At 46.0% G+C, this 14,757-nt stretch overlaps 1 protein-coding gene across 1 annotated transcript; it reads right to left on the reverse strand.

The window, feature by feature from the left end:
* Positions 1–5,243: 5,243 nt before the first annotated feature.
* On the reverse strand, positions 5,244–14,388 carry TPX2 (TPX2 microtubule nucleation factor; the record flags this gene model as incomplete). Its single annotated transcript, XM_082490993.1, has 16 exons — positions 5,244–5,973; positions 6,430–6,617; positions 7,275–7,386; positions 7,908–8,054; positions 8,206–8,382; positions 9,116–9,214; positions 9,442–9,658; positions 10,170–10,308; positions 10,460–10,631; positions 11,043–11,200; positions 11,517–11,650; positions 12,094–12,216; positions 12,908–13,039; positions 13,578–13,698; positions 13,893–14,015; positions 14,286–14,388. 16 exons carry the CDS (start codon positions 14,386–14,388, stop codon positions 5,863–5,865), a joined length of 2,256 nt encoding a protein of 751 aa, XP_082347119.1. The 3' UTR covers positions 5,244–5,862.
* Between the last annotated feature and the right edge of the window lie 369 nt (positions 14,389–14,757).

Raw genomic sequence — 14,757 nt, forward strand, 5'->3', positions numbered from 1 at the left:
CCAAATCCCAGCTCCCAGCGAGCCACCAGCTTCTGCGTGCCCTGGGCTGGCTTTGGCAGAGGAGCTGTGGTTCACACATAGCAACCAGAGCGAGACAAGCCAGGATGGGGACACAGCCATCCCCCCGTCCTGGAGATGCTGCTGTCCTGCCTGCCCCTGGGCACCTGCTGGGGGGACCACAAAGATCTGGGGCATCACGCAGGAGTAAGCAGCCAGTGGGGCAGGACTGCAGCCCTCCTTGCTGCTGCAGAGACCACCAGCGAGCAGTGCAAGAGAAGAAACAAAAGGTCTCCCTGAGCCTTTCTCCTGCCATAGACAGCAGCCCAAGGCTGGTACACACCTCACCCATGGGAGGGATGCTGCTCCAGTCTTGGGTGGCAGCTGGAGAGCAGGGGAGTGAGCTGGTGCTGCTGTGGTTCACCCTGATCACAGCACTGGCCAAGGGAGCCTTCCCACCTCCTTCCCTGCTGCAGCCTCCAGCCATGACTCAAAGCCCTGCTGCTCAGGCAGCCCACAGGCAAGGTTTAAGCTAAGGAGAAAGTGAAACCCATGGCTGCAGCTGCCTCCTCTGGAGCCCAGCTAGTCCTGACAACAAACCCAGCAGCCCCTCAGCAACAGCGCGGTGGCAGAAGTACCTCAGGCGTCCACCGCCACCTCAATGCAAGAGCAATGCTTGCTCGGCTGGACGCAGCTGGAGGCTCCTGAGCAGGCACTGGGCTCTCCCACTCTGGCCCTCACAGCTCAGATTTGTGCCTTCAGTGAGCCTGGGTCCGTGCTGGAGAGTCTTCCTCTTCCCAAGACCAAGGGCAGAACCTGGAATGTGATGAGAACCAACAGATCACGCAGGAGCAGGCACGCAGCTCTGACCAGCAGCACCGATGTAGTTGTGTACATGCAGAGGTTGGAGAATCACCAGCCCCCACACCACCCATTCCTGGCACAGCCACTGCTCCCATGGCAAGCAGGAGTCCCCCCAACTCAGCCTCTGCAGTACACACCAGCAGGAATAACTGGTGAGACATCGTGCCTCAGGCAGTGGGGACTCTGCCCACCAACTGTCATCGCCAACGTACAGTTTGGAATTGTCTCTCCCTTTCTCTGTCCGAGGGCTGCCAGGCACCTGGAAGCCACCAATGCCACTTTGGACACACACTGCCACCTCTCCGCCAGCCTCTGGGCTCTGCACCCTCACAGCAAGCCTCGTGGGGAAGGACCACATCCACTCACTAGGCAGGGGAGCAGGAGCCCACGTGCCGCAGCCATGCCCCGCAGCCCCCTCGGAGGGGTTGGTGCAGTGGAAGCTGGGATAAAATTCTCCAAGGAGAGCGGGAGCGCCGGCCTGGAAGCCGGCCAGCCTCCCTGGGGCGCTTGCAATCTTACACGCTCACTGGGCATCAGGGTTGGTGTCCAGGCGTGAAGACTTGGGACAAGGTGAGGAAGCAAAGTTGAGAGCAGACACTGCGGCCACAGCCATGGAAATTGTCCTCCAAAGGCAGTGCATGTGAAGGATGACTGTTCCCTAGTTTGGTACTGTTACAAGACAAAATTTGGTTTATTTCTCTTTGCCCACAAAGACAGTCCCCTCGCAAGAAAGATTTGTAGTACTGCAAGTAGGGCAATGGCTGCCGTACACCAGGATTTCGGATGCCTTAGTCCAAAACCCCCACACCCCAATCACCAGCACAGCGCTCCAGCTCTCTGCAGAGCACAGAACCAAACCAACCACCACCAAGATTTCTTAGGCTGGGGTGGTTGTGGTTTCTTTTTTTTTTTTTCCTCCCCATTCAGGAAGTTAAGCCAGAGTCTACGTTGGCTGCAGCTGGAAAACAGCCTGTCCTGAGGATATCTGGCAAAGCACCAAGCACGCCAGTTCCCTAGCTACACGGTTGTCACAACTTGGGCAGCACACTTTAACCTTTATGCTTTTCACGGGTAAGGGAGACTCTCCACGCAGCCAAGCCCTGCCTGTTCTCCAGGAAACCCTATACCCAGTCTAAATCGAGCAGCAGGGCAGGCGAGAACAACATCCCCACCTGAATCCCGGCCATGCCACTGTAACACAAGCCAGCCAGCCTGCCTGTCCCAGTGGGGACCAGCCTGGGCACACAGTCGGCAGCTTAACTGCTTCCATCAGCACCCAGGACTTCCCCAGATGAGCTGTGCTTATGTCGTGACAAGTCCCATCAAGGTGATGGGAAGAGACAGGGAAAAGTCTCATCATCATCAAAAGAGCTTCCAGAGCCATGTAACAGCTCAAGGACAGCAACGTGGCCACCAGCAGCGACACCAGGGAGCACCAAGCGTGGATCCGAATCACCAGGACCTGCCCACGCAGAGGATGCCCTTGCCAGCTTCATGCCAGGCCACACTGGCAGCCAACAAGGTATCCCAGCAGAGAGGCCAGTGAGAACCAAAGCTGTGGTTTTGAGAGCATCATCAGGCCTTTTGATAAGAATCTCATTCACCAGCTAATAAGATCTTGCAACATAAGAGTCCAGAAAAACTTTGGCTGCCTTTTAAGTTCCAGCTCTCAGCAAATTACTCTGGTAACAACTTAACTAGAAATGTATCAGAGAAAGACTTTGTGCCCATGATCACCTCTCCTTCCAGCCCCCACTTGCCCTGAAGGCACACTCATAGAGGTGATGAGTTTTGAGTTCTTGAATACAGGAATGTTTTTGCAAAATCCACACAGCAAGAATACTGATTTTATATCAGCTTGTCAGCCTGCCCTGACTCTAAAGGCGTGTGATTAAATCCCGGTCTCCTGCTTCAGTCCTGTAACTTTATTCTCTCACTTCTACTCTACTGGGACTGGGAAAATCACCTGCCACCATTTCCCTGTTGAAGCCTTAGCTGAACCCCATCCTCATTAACATTCAGCTCCTCCAGGACACCGATCATTTACCCATTTTCTACATTAGAGCAGTTTTTCCAGCATGCCAACACTTCCCCCTAATTAAGAGGGCAGGTTACACTAACCACCCGCCACCCCCCAGCCTGTGAGAATCCCCCGGATGACTCCAAGACCTCTGCCAAATGCCCGATACCCTTGCAGGGCACGGCAGCCATGGGCTCCCTTTCACTAAGTCTGCAGTGTGGGAGGAATATAAGAGGCTGTGGTTGCGGGAAGAGGTAATATCTTTTATTAGACCCAATGATACCGTTGGGGAAAAAACTGACAAGCTGTCAGGCATAGAAACCCTTCCTCAGGTCTGAAGCAGAGGCCATGTAGGGCTGTCACAGAAATCCAGTTGCTCCTTCCTTCAGGGATCGATATCTGCTGCAGCTCAGCAGCCTTGTTATCTTGCTTGCCTTTACATTCTTCCCCAGCTCATCATCATTCAGGCTTTCCTCTGACTCGCCATAAATATTTGCTGCTCCTGCTGCCCTCACGCTGCCTGCTCCAGAGGACCCTGCGCTCAAAGCTGCAGAAGTTTTCTTGACTGCCCATTCAAGGTCCTGCCACGTCCTCACCCAGCAGATCACACGGAACAGCTCCACTGTGACAGGAATAAGGCTAATGCGGGATGAGGGAAAATCTGCACACCTTCGGCTGGATCCACGCAGATCTTAGTTTTCAAGAGGATGCTTACAAGTTCCTCTTGCTCCAGTCATTCCTGTAAATTGTACACGAGCAGCGCTGTGAAGTTACCTGTGACAAACAGCCTTTTGGCCAGGCTGTTGCTGCCGATGGTCGCTCATTACGCTCAGCTCAGCAACATGGAGCTACCAGCAAAGTCAGCAAAATGCTGCTGATGGCATCTTGCAGGACTGGGTCAACCTTTCAGGCCCAGTTCTGCCATCATCATGTAAAGATCCTCAAGAGAAAGGAAAGAAAAGCCGAAACTGGCAAAAAGGAGCCGTCTCTTAGCTCACCGTTTTGAAGAGGCCGCGCTCTCACACGGTGTCACATCCTTTAGTACCACATTTCCTCAAAACACATTGCTCTCCAGATCCTCAGTTATTAACTGCACAATACCTTTATTTTTTTAAAGAATCCTTACATTTCAGTGGGGGCGACTTTTCCTCTCTTAATCCAAGCGGAGTAGGAGTTTGAGGCTGGGGCTCTTTGAAGCACTGAAGTTCAGCACATCCGTACAAAACGCTTGCTCGCTGCCAGCAGCGGACTGCAGCTGCTGTTCTGCAATGATATCCCTCGAGCGCTGCACTTTTTTGGAGAATCCCTGCAGAAACATCGTTCTCAGGTACAATGAATGTTTGTCTTTGAATTTAGCTCTCCGAGGCTTTTCTGCCTCTGTCATCTCTCAGATTAGGAGTAAAACTAGCAATTGCTTGATACATTTTGGCAAGGATAATGAGACAGTACCATACTCCTGGGCTGGAAGCCAACACCTAATAAGTTTGAACTCCCTTCTCTTCTCCACCCAAACGAAAATCTGAATAAAAGGCCACAGACTCTAAGAATACTTCTCCAATGGTATCCAAATTCAGAGGAAATGAAAGTAAATGTTTGCCATAACTCCCAAACAAGCAATAGTTCGTCCTACCTGGACACATTAATTCTAAGTTTCCCATGCTCAAAACAGCACAGAGAGCAGCGCAGCTCACAGAGGTTCCAGCAAGCAATAGAGACCCATAAACATGGGAGAGGCAAAGCCTCTCTCAATGTCATTACAGCCATAAGAAACCAAGCCAGCCCGAAGAGCTTCACGAATTCCCAAGCATGAACTAAGAGTGCTTGCTCTCATTCTTTCTGCCAACAGCTTCAAGCAGAGCTCCAGTCATTCGCCATACCAGCCTCCCCCCCAAGTCCCTTTTCAGCTCAGGAAACAGCACCACACAATCACCTGTGTTAGAACAGGTAACAGCAACACGGACATTTCAGCAGGCAGCAGTGGTATCCGAGTGGCCTCATTTGGAGTAGTTGCATCCCTCCCCAATCCCTTCTTGCCCTCACACAGCCTTTTGGAGTTACCTTTCTTGTTAAGAGAAGCCCAAGGAAAGGCCTAAACAGAGTCTTAGAAGGTAAGAAATCACATCACAACACTAAGGTAAATTTTAATCTCAATTTGATCACCTCTTTTACAATGCTGGAAGTTTTGTCCTCCAGCACATTAGAGCACTTGGTCTATATTCAGTTCTGCTCACCATGCTACACTGGCTAGGAGATGATGTTTCTTTAGTTGAGAGAACTGTGCTGGAAGGAGCCAGGGAGGCTGCTTACAGCAAGTCATTTGCCAGTTAAGTGGTTCCCCAAATAGAACAACTTCAGTTATAAAACAGCAGAAGGTTTAATGCTCTAATATAATACACACAGCAAACTACATTAAAGTGTGGGCAAGATTCACATTAGCACTTGTCTAAACATCAACAAGAAGGATCAGACCTGCAATATGCCAGCTTGCAGAAGCCACATTACTTAACATAATCAAACATAATACAGACTAAAAGTCTGAGAAAGACACTTGAAACCAATAAATACTTAGATGTACAAAGACAAGCCAGCTCTTCCAGATGCACACATCCTTGTATGTTCACAGAGTGCTCTTTATCAAAAATTCTTCTGCAGGAAAGGGATTGGGCCCACTACTAAGAGACAGCGATCAGATTGGGAATTTTTATTTAGTTTAGGTACACAATATTTGTATACAATATAAAACCTGGCTTAGTCTTTAGAGAAAAAGACGTCTAGATGTGAAGCGAGGCCGTATGGCACTGCCTGAATGCCGTGCCTCAGCCACCTGCCTCAGGTGGAGTTAAACTACCCAATATAACAATAAATGGAACAAAGTATGGGAATTGAGACTGAGCAGTCACATAAAAACAACTATTCCCTCTCTGCCTATCAAGAGAGTGGAGAGGGATGGGATCTCCCTCCTACTATCACATTGATGCATATCAGCACCGGAATCTGTCTGAAAAGTTGGGAGACTTCGGCATAGTCAGTGGCTGATCACTGGGCTTCACTTCTACGCTGCGGTATTTGCGTATTGGGTTTGCCTTGTGAACCTGTAAAAAAAAAAAAAAAAAAGGAAATAAATGAAATAAATCAAGGACAAAATGAAGCAAGTGGTTGCAGTTATGATGAAGCTGAAACCTGTAGGCGAGCCATCGGTAGGATGAAGGCAGGCATCTGTCTATACGACTACCACACTGGAGTGAGCCACCAGGAACATGCAAGGCACACTTTGGGGTTGTGGATTTACAAAGTTCATTCTGCTCCAAGGACTACATGCACACAGCTCCAAAAATCAGTCATCTCAGCAGGGCTGCCTTTTTTTGTTTGTTTTGGGGGTTTTATTTTTTTTTAAAGACCAGCTGTAAAGTTAATGAAGAGTCAGTTTGCAAGAGGGAAACTTGAAAAGACAGTCTTAATGCAGCTCAACATTGACATTAGCTCATTTAGTATATTCACACATCCCTTTGGGTTACTTTACAGCCCCAGTTCAGAAATAGCTCACTTACCAGTTCTTGTCTTAGCTTAGCAACTTCTTCCTTTTCACGCTCCTCTTGTTGCTGTCTGACCTGCTCCTGATGCCTCTCCCTTATGGCTTCTTTATCTGCCAATCGTTTTTCAAATTCTTGCCTTTCTTTAGCTCTTTTCTCTGTTGCCAGCTCAAAGCTTTCAGGAACTATGGAACCAGAAAGGCTCTCTAAGTTTAGAAATAGAGGAGATAACATTGGTGCAGACAGTCAGGTAAAGCAGAGCAGTACTAGCGTCAAGTGGAAGCCTCCCTCTGGAGCGCTTCACCATGCAAGGGGAGTTAATAGATACCTCCAGGCTTCAGGAAAAGAGAAAACCTTACGCCCAAATGTGAGCAGTGTTAACGCAGACATTACCCCATCACGGGTGTTCTCATAGGAGGGAGCAAGCACACAGTTGTTAGTACAAACAAATTTTTGGCTGGTTCTATACCCTACAATGGTTAGTTTACCCTAACCTGTAGATGCCTTAATCTCATTAGATATGGGAGGAAAAGACTGACAGCTGCTGCAGAAATGCCAGCTGTCTCTACAGGGAGCTCCTTGCATACTATTTACCCTTATCCCAAGCTAACACACATCAATCATCTGCCAATTGTAGCATAGCTGTTAAATACAGCTGCCATGTTAGTGCAGGACAGGGTGGCAGTAGAGAGGAAACTCCTCCGCTCCCTGGGGACACATGCTGTTAGGGAATTAGTTGATTAAGTGCAGGGCACTAGTGGCTGTGCTGATAAAGAAGAGGCAACAGCCAGTCTAAACATCATTTAGTTGCATCAGTTCTGAGTTATCAGCCAAGCCTGTGTAGCAAGTACTTGTAACTCCACCTGATAAAAGCATATTTTCCTTTTTAGGCACAAAAGGCTCCTGGTACACCACTGTGTTGGGACGAGCTTTAAAACATGCCGCCTCTTTCTGCCTTTTCAAGTCTTCTTTAAGCTGCAAGAGAAGAGAGCCCATCAAGTGCCAGGCATAAGAAAAAGACCAATCCCCCCACATAGACTTCACAGCACTCCCAACACTGGAAAAGTCGGGTTGACTTAGATCAAATCACTTGCATAGAAAATTACATTAAAGCCAAGAAGTTGTGTCACTTGTTGCCTGCTAGTTAATAGCCTGAAGAAGATTTCAGGTGTCCACTGCAGACTTCACATGAGAAAAGCAGTATATTATTTCTATGTCAATAAATCCCCAAGCACAGAGATGGTCAAAGGGATCCAGCTGCACATAGTTGCTGTGTAGAAAATACCCCAATAGCTGTTCACGCAGTTGTGGTAAATCCCATTACTTACCATAAAGGGAGAAACAACAAACAATCCTCAAGTCTCATGCCAAGGACAAGATAATTCATTGCTCAAACTCAGATGCTGATTCAACTCAAGCAGGACATTTTCTGAAGTCAATGACAACTCGACTAGCTGCTTTAAGTCTAGTCATACCCGTTATCCTTTCCATCCTACCTGCTGTTTCCAGCTCTGTAGCTTGGCAGCTCCCCGTTCATCAACCTGCAGATTGAACGGTTCAGGTTGAGTTGGGTTTTTGACCTTCTTTTCTGGCAGCTTAACATGGTCAAAGTAAGGTAGAGGTAACGCTTTGAACTTCGGCACCTGAAAGAAACAATTTGAAATATTTCTTGCCCTTTCCTCAAAGGCAGAAAGCTTTGGAAGTTTAAACAGCCAACAGCAAGAGGCAAGTCCTGAGTCCTGCCATACCCTTTTTACTTAAGGAGTGGAAGTCAAGGTAGCTTTTAGTTCTTACCTCTTCTTTCTGCAATTCTTCTATTTTTTTCTCTTTTTGTATTTGCCGCTCTCTGTCACGAGCATCGAAAGAGAAGGGACAAACTTCCACATGCCTCTGCTCTGGCATTTTAGGTTTGAAGGGCACTCCATAGTGTGGCATAGGGTTAGCTTTGATCACGGGGACCACTTCTTTTTCCTAAAGGAATATTAATGTTAGGATCTGACACAGCACCAGATTATTTGGTTTTGTAGGAAGGTTGTAACTCCTGCCAAAAATACCATGAATACTAGAGTTCTTTTAAGAAGGGTCACAACAGCATCAAGCAAAAACTCTGGACACTGCAGAAATTAGTAATTCAGAAGAGTACCAATTTACAGGCATCCTGAACCACAGGCAAGTTCTTCCTCTTTCCAAACCATTATCAGTTCTAGTACTCATCCAAATCAGACTGCAATTTTTTAACATCCTCTTCACAAGAGGACAGGGAGGAAGGACTGGAGGCATTCTGAATCCTGCTGCCCACCTCCAGGGATCTAGAGTGACTGCCGGAAAAAGAAAGGTCATGTGCAATATCTGCCCTTCTCAATAACAGAATAGGGAAGGGCAGTGTCCTTTAGAAATTTAAGCAGTTCACTTCCCTCATTCATAGCAGCAACACCTCAGAAACCCAAGTCAGTGCCCTCGTGTCTTAATTGAGTTATTTCATTTTGTATGAGAATTCAGTTTCTGTAAAATGAGTACCAGCAACCACATCGTTAGAAAGGAATGGCACAGAGAAAGATGACCACTGGAAGAACTGCATAACAGGAGGGAAGGGGCTAACTGAACCAGAACATCACACCCAACTGGCAGAGGTATGGCAGGCCGATCAAGGCAGTCACCGTGGTGGGATCAGAACGCTTGACTACAGCCCATTCACAATAGTTACCTTTTCTTCATCTTTACCAGACACTCGGGTTCTGCTTTTCAAGGTGAAGACTGGAGACTTGGGGACTGTAACAGGAAGCGCTTTCTTCTCTGGAACACCCTGTTCAGAAGAGCCGGTAAAGAGTTACCCAAGCTCAAGTACCAAAAAAAAGTGCTAGAGAAACAGTGTAGCATAGCACAGTGTGTACTCATTGCAATCCTTACCTAATGACAGATAGTGTTTACTGAAGATTATTAAATACATAGTGCAACATCGCTACAGACATTTCGAAGCTAATTTCCACCTCAGTCCTAATTCCCAGGTCTAAGTATTACTAAACTTCTTACCACAATGTCCTCCAGGATTTTCGTTGGACATGGCCTGGAATGGAATTCAAAGTGCTCTTCCTCCTGCTGCTTCTTACTCTCACGCTCCTGAATCCTTTTTTCTATTTCCAACTCAAAGCCAATGGGTTGCGTGAGTTCCTTCACAGGGGGTTTCTTGGGCAGGAGTGGTCCACCCTCAAAGATTTTGTGATCGAGTTCTCGTGCTTTGAATTTGTACCTACACAGAAAAGACAAGAGAGTCACCACATATTGTACATGGCAAGATGCAGCTTCTAGTAAATGGCTTCTCTCACAGCACAAAAGAGCAATACACTCAGGTACAGAAGCAGTTGTGCCACACACACAAGTTACATAGTGCACAGCTCTAGTTAGCAACTCCTCCTTTGCTTTTGAAACAGCAGGACGCTAAGGAAAACCTTGTTTGGAAATCCAAAACTTTGTCTAGAGGAGAGTTTTGAAGTGTACGCAGGCTGTACTGCTATACTTGGTTCGCTTTACTAATCATAAGCTGTGCCCAAGCCAAGATCAGCTCTCCTAAGAGCACTTTCTTCAGAATGAATTGGTTACTTTTCACATCCCTATGATCAGGGCCATAGGATTATGCACAAGCTAAAAGAATCTCAATGTTTTTATGCTACTCATTCTTTTATGCAAAAATGGTATTCCTGAGAAGTGTTTCCAGTGTGGTACAATTCTCTCTTGGAGGATTAAAGTAAACTTTTACTTACTGTTGAATTTTTTCCAATTCCTCTGCTTCTAACTCTGCTGTAGTTTTGCAGGTGACAGGTCTGAAGCGCTGCTTTGTTAGGAGCACTGGTGTTTTAGGGTTTGTAATCCGAGCCTTCACCACCTTTCCTGGAACTGGGCCTATAAATTCAAGTCACAGAGACTAGCAGTTAATGACAAGGCCTGCAACAGACACCCATTGTTTGCTCAGTCGAGCAGTCAAAGCATCGTTCTTGCTCTACCACCATCTCTGTGGACAGCCTCCTGGCTGGACATAGCCAGGACGGCTCACCTTCATCAGATTTCCTGCTCCTCAAATGGTAACGAGAGGGCGTGCGTTTTTGGAATGCTTCTACCTGCTCAGCAAGGGACACATATTCTGATGCGGTTTCTTCAAGTTTTCTTTTGTTTCCCTGGGACAGGTTGAAAGGTTTGGGGATAGTGGGTCCCTTTGGCATTCGCACCTGGAGACAAAAAACTACAGTCATTATGGCCATTTAACACAGGATGCTTTGATGACATTTCCTTTCCCCACTGATTCACAGTATGTCTCTTCCCCTTATTGAAAAGGGGATAACACTTAACATTAGACATAAGTCTTAACCTTCTGAACATGCACAAGCTAGTCTGGGATACTGTATGGAGTGGAAGATTAAAGCATGAAGTGTAACAACCAGTAGATATGACATTAAAGGGCCCTTTAGAGTCTTGTGGCAATGCAGATACGTCATGAGCTAACAGTTACGTTTGCACAACGCTCGCCTCTCCTATGGTAACCCTCTTTGCGGGTTACCAGCAGCCCGTGTGTTGCAAAAGCAGAAAGAAGGTGATGTCAAGAATTAGTCAGCTGACTACAGCAATATTCTAGTTCTCACCGGAGAAGGAGGATGCTTTCTCAGTACCGCTGCAAAATCCAGTTCCTTGTACTCATTCCCAGGCTGGCTTTCCACATGTTGTTTAATTCTACTCTCCGTGCAGAAGTGGAAGTCAATTGGCTTTGTTACTTGACCAACAGTTCTCTTCACAGGTTGTCCTAAAGAAAAAGAGCATGTAAGATCGGGAAGCCTTTTGGAGTGGGGGACTGAGGAGGTGGCGGGGGGGGCAGGGAAGGCATTTACTTTCTAGTAAGTTGAACAGTTTTTAGACACCTCATCTATAACCCTTCAAAACATGACAAAACCAAACCAACTTATTTCCAGGCAGTTTAGGGGCTGATCTACATTAAAAGCCTCCTAATCCTAATATTTGTTATAAAATCTGAATGTTTTTACAGGTACTCGTACAGCTCTATGCAGTGCTCTCCAGCTGAGCCCAGTACAGCTTCAATTTGCAATTCAACTAGAGCCCACCTGCTCCAGCAATAGCTGCTTTTAGAGACTCCTCATTCCTCTTCCGCAGCTCCATAACCTCCCGCTGCAACTGCTGCATCTTCTCCAGCTCCTGCTCCTCTGTACTCTTCAGCTTGACAGAAACATTGGTCTTCCTGCAGAAGCATGTTAAAGACTGAGATATGCCTCCCTGCTTCAATGGTTCACAGCATGATGTTTATGCAATGGAATATGCTTATATCTGACTTCATTGTAGAAGCGCATCATTCATTATAAAAGTATACACTGTAGAAGAGATCTGTTTGGATTTTGTTTCCTCAAGAAAGCTTGTAGCTAACTGCTATCCTGCACACACATTTGCTGTATGCATGCTTCATCCATTAGCAAGACCAACTCTTTCCTCAAATTAAAAGCAAAAGCTTTCCTTTACACAGGATCGGATGGTGAAGTACATTTCATCCTAATATTGTTGCCTTGATCTGGTGTTTACTAAATATGATACCATCACATGCTAAGTTGAAGCTGAAAACACTCTAGCCAGGGCTGTCACCTAAATCAACTGTGATTAGCAAAGACAAGTCACAAGAAAGCTACGTACTTTAACATTGTTGGCTTGGAGGGCACGGTCAGTTCGCTTTTCCCTCTCCCTGGGGAGAGGTCAGGATTCTGCAGAGGCTCTCTCTTCGTGGTTACTTCTGTCAGCTTCTCTCTGCTGCTAGAACTAAGGTAACAAGTTATTAAACAAGCCACTCTAGTTAACTGTGCTCTAAATGAAAGATCACCTGCAGTTCTCACCACTGTGCATAAAATCCCAACACCTGGCAAGTTCTAATGCATGCCAGACTGGCCTTACCTCACCACAGGCCCAGGTATAGATCGTCTAGTTTTCCCTGGTACTCTAAGGCTGTAGAAGGGAAGATGAATTACTGAGTTTTTGGAACTTAAGGTTTTCTTGAGGAGGTAGGTGTACTGTAGTTCGTCTAGGTACAGCAGTGTTTGCAAGACAGCACTTCAATTTCCTGACCTCAAGCTTATCACCATATGATATCTTAGTGGTTAAACTAATTTGAGAAATATTTTAGCTGCAACTCTTTCACAGCTTATGACTGCCTGATGACTTCCTGATAGACAAGTTAAGCCAAATTTAAAGCTAGCTGACAGACGCCAAGTATGAAGCAAGAAGCTTAAGAAACCCAAGCTTATTTCATTCACATCTCTACCTCCAAATAGAGCAATTCCTTCAGGTCTTACAGCCGTTTCTTCTTGCTTATGAAACCAGTACCAGGAATCAGGTTTCAGACACCTCCCCCTAATCTTCCTTTGAGAACCCTCTCAGACAAGTGGAAATCCTTTCCAAAGAAACAGTTTTATTCCCCTTTCCAGCCCCAAACACAAGTACTTTGATGACTTACATTCTCATTTTTTTCAGGGGTGGAACCTCTTCCTTATTAACCAAGGCATTAGCATTTCTCTCCACTTTGATTCTAGCTGGCTGTTTGCGTTGCTGTGTTTTTCTCTGCTTTGTACCCTGTCTTCTACCTGGTCTAGAGTAGAATAGAAAATGGAGGTTAGCTTTCCCATGGGTCTGAGAAGACACGATCTGTATAACACTTTTTATGTCAGTGTGTCACCTAATACCAACACACCCCCTTAGGCAAATTGTGTGTTTAACACAACAATCCAAATGCAGCGTGAATTACTTAAGTTTAACAATCCATAAACTTAATATTTCTTAGTATACATGAGCATACACAGCCTCTTGCATTCATATCTAGAACGAGGTCTGCCCATCTCAGGCAGATATAAACAAAGAAACCTTATAAGCCACTTCAGTTTCAGATATCCTCACATTCCAGAAGCTCCTAGTGCTACCAAGTCTCATTTGGGAAGTATGTGAGACACTGCATTACATTTCCACCCCTAGAAATTGTCCCACCAGCTTAGGAAGCAGATCAGCTGTCCCAATACACAATCTCTGCACTGGAAAACTTCAGACCCATAGGATGACCCAAGAACAGCTAGATCCTGAGAGCAAGTTACACCGTCATCAATCTTCATGCAAACAGAATACAAGTATTTCACCTTTGAGAGGCCTCTGCAGGAGCAGCAGCTCTCCAGCTCTCCAAGGATCCAACAATATTCTGAGGAACCACGTTGGTCTCCATGCCTTCTGCTTGTCCATCCTCTTCATCATGGCTTTCACCTGAGAACAGTGACAAATGTCAGCTCATATATATACACACACACAGAAGAATGCTAAAGTGAAACCACACGAGACCTTGCTAGAAAACAATACATGAAGACAGTCCCACAGAAGCCAGACTGGGGCCTTTCCATTTAGCCAGTGAAAGGCAGGTAAAATTTATTCTCTCCCCACCCCATACCATGCCAGCTTACTCATTGTTATTCCTTGTGATGTGACAGAAGACAGAATATCAGGCTTTAAGAAAGCAAGGCTGTTCTGCGAGACCTTTGCCAGATTTTCTGCAGGAGGGATATTCTCCAGATTGGCTTTTTGGTCTGTGAGGAAAAAGAGACTTTCACTAAACATACTATGTTAGGAATTTTTAACAATACCTCGGAATCTCATTATGATGTTAAAGTCATCTGTCAAGTTACAGATGACAATCAAAGTTTAAATACAACAACAAAAGAAGAAACCCTAAGCATAATGAATGATGTATTTAACAACATGACTAATCCATTGGCACCGAAGTCAGGCCCAAAACAAGGATCACGCCAAGCCCTCACCCAAAGAGAAAACAAATCAAGGAGTTAAAAGCAACTTACCAAACCAGGAGTCTGGATTGTGTACATCATCATCACTTAGAGACGCAAAGTTGATGCAAGGGTTTGGGACATCAAAGGAATAGCGAGATTCTGGGCGAGACATCTTCACCTTCTCACTGTCCCCGTGATTCCTCTGCTTGCACTGCTACAGTCCTTTAGACAACAAGCATTGGTCACCTGTTATACCAAACCCCAACGCAGGTGTTGGCTAAATCATTCACCTCTCTTACTCTGCACAATTTCTAGAGAGATGCTGGGACAACCTTCGGTACCTTTTCCTGTCTTGTAATTCACAGCCTTCAGACGGAACACCTCATGAGCAATGCAGTTTTTTATTCTACTACTGATTGGCAAAGCTAAGGAGATTTTACCACTGTTTATATTTGCAAGTTCAAAAGTATCCAAAAAGATCGAGTTTTGAAGGTTTTCTTTGTACCTGTAGGTGCTTGAATTGTATTTTTTAACAGGAAGT

This window comes from Vanellus vanellus (genome assembly GCF_965231255.1).
Source record: "Vanellus vanellus genome assembly, chromosome: 15".
Taxonomy (NCBI): domain Eukaryota; kingdom Metazoa; phylum Chordata; class Aves; order Charadriiformes; family Charadriidae; genus Vanellus; species Vanellus vanellus.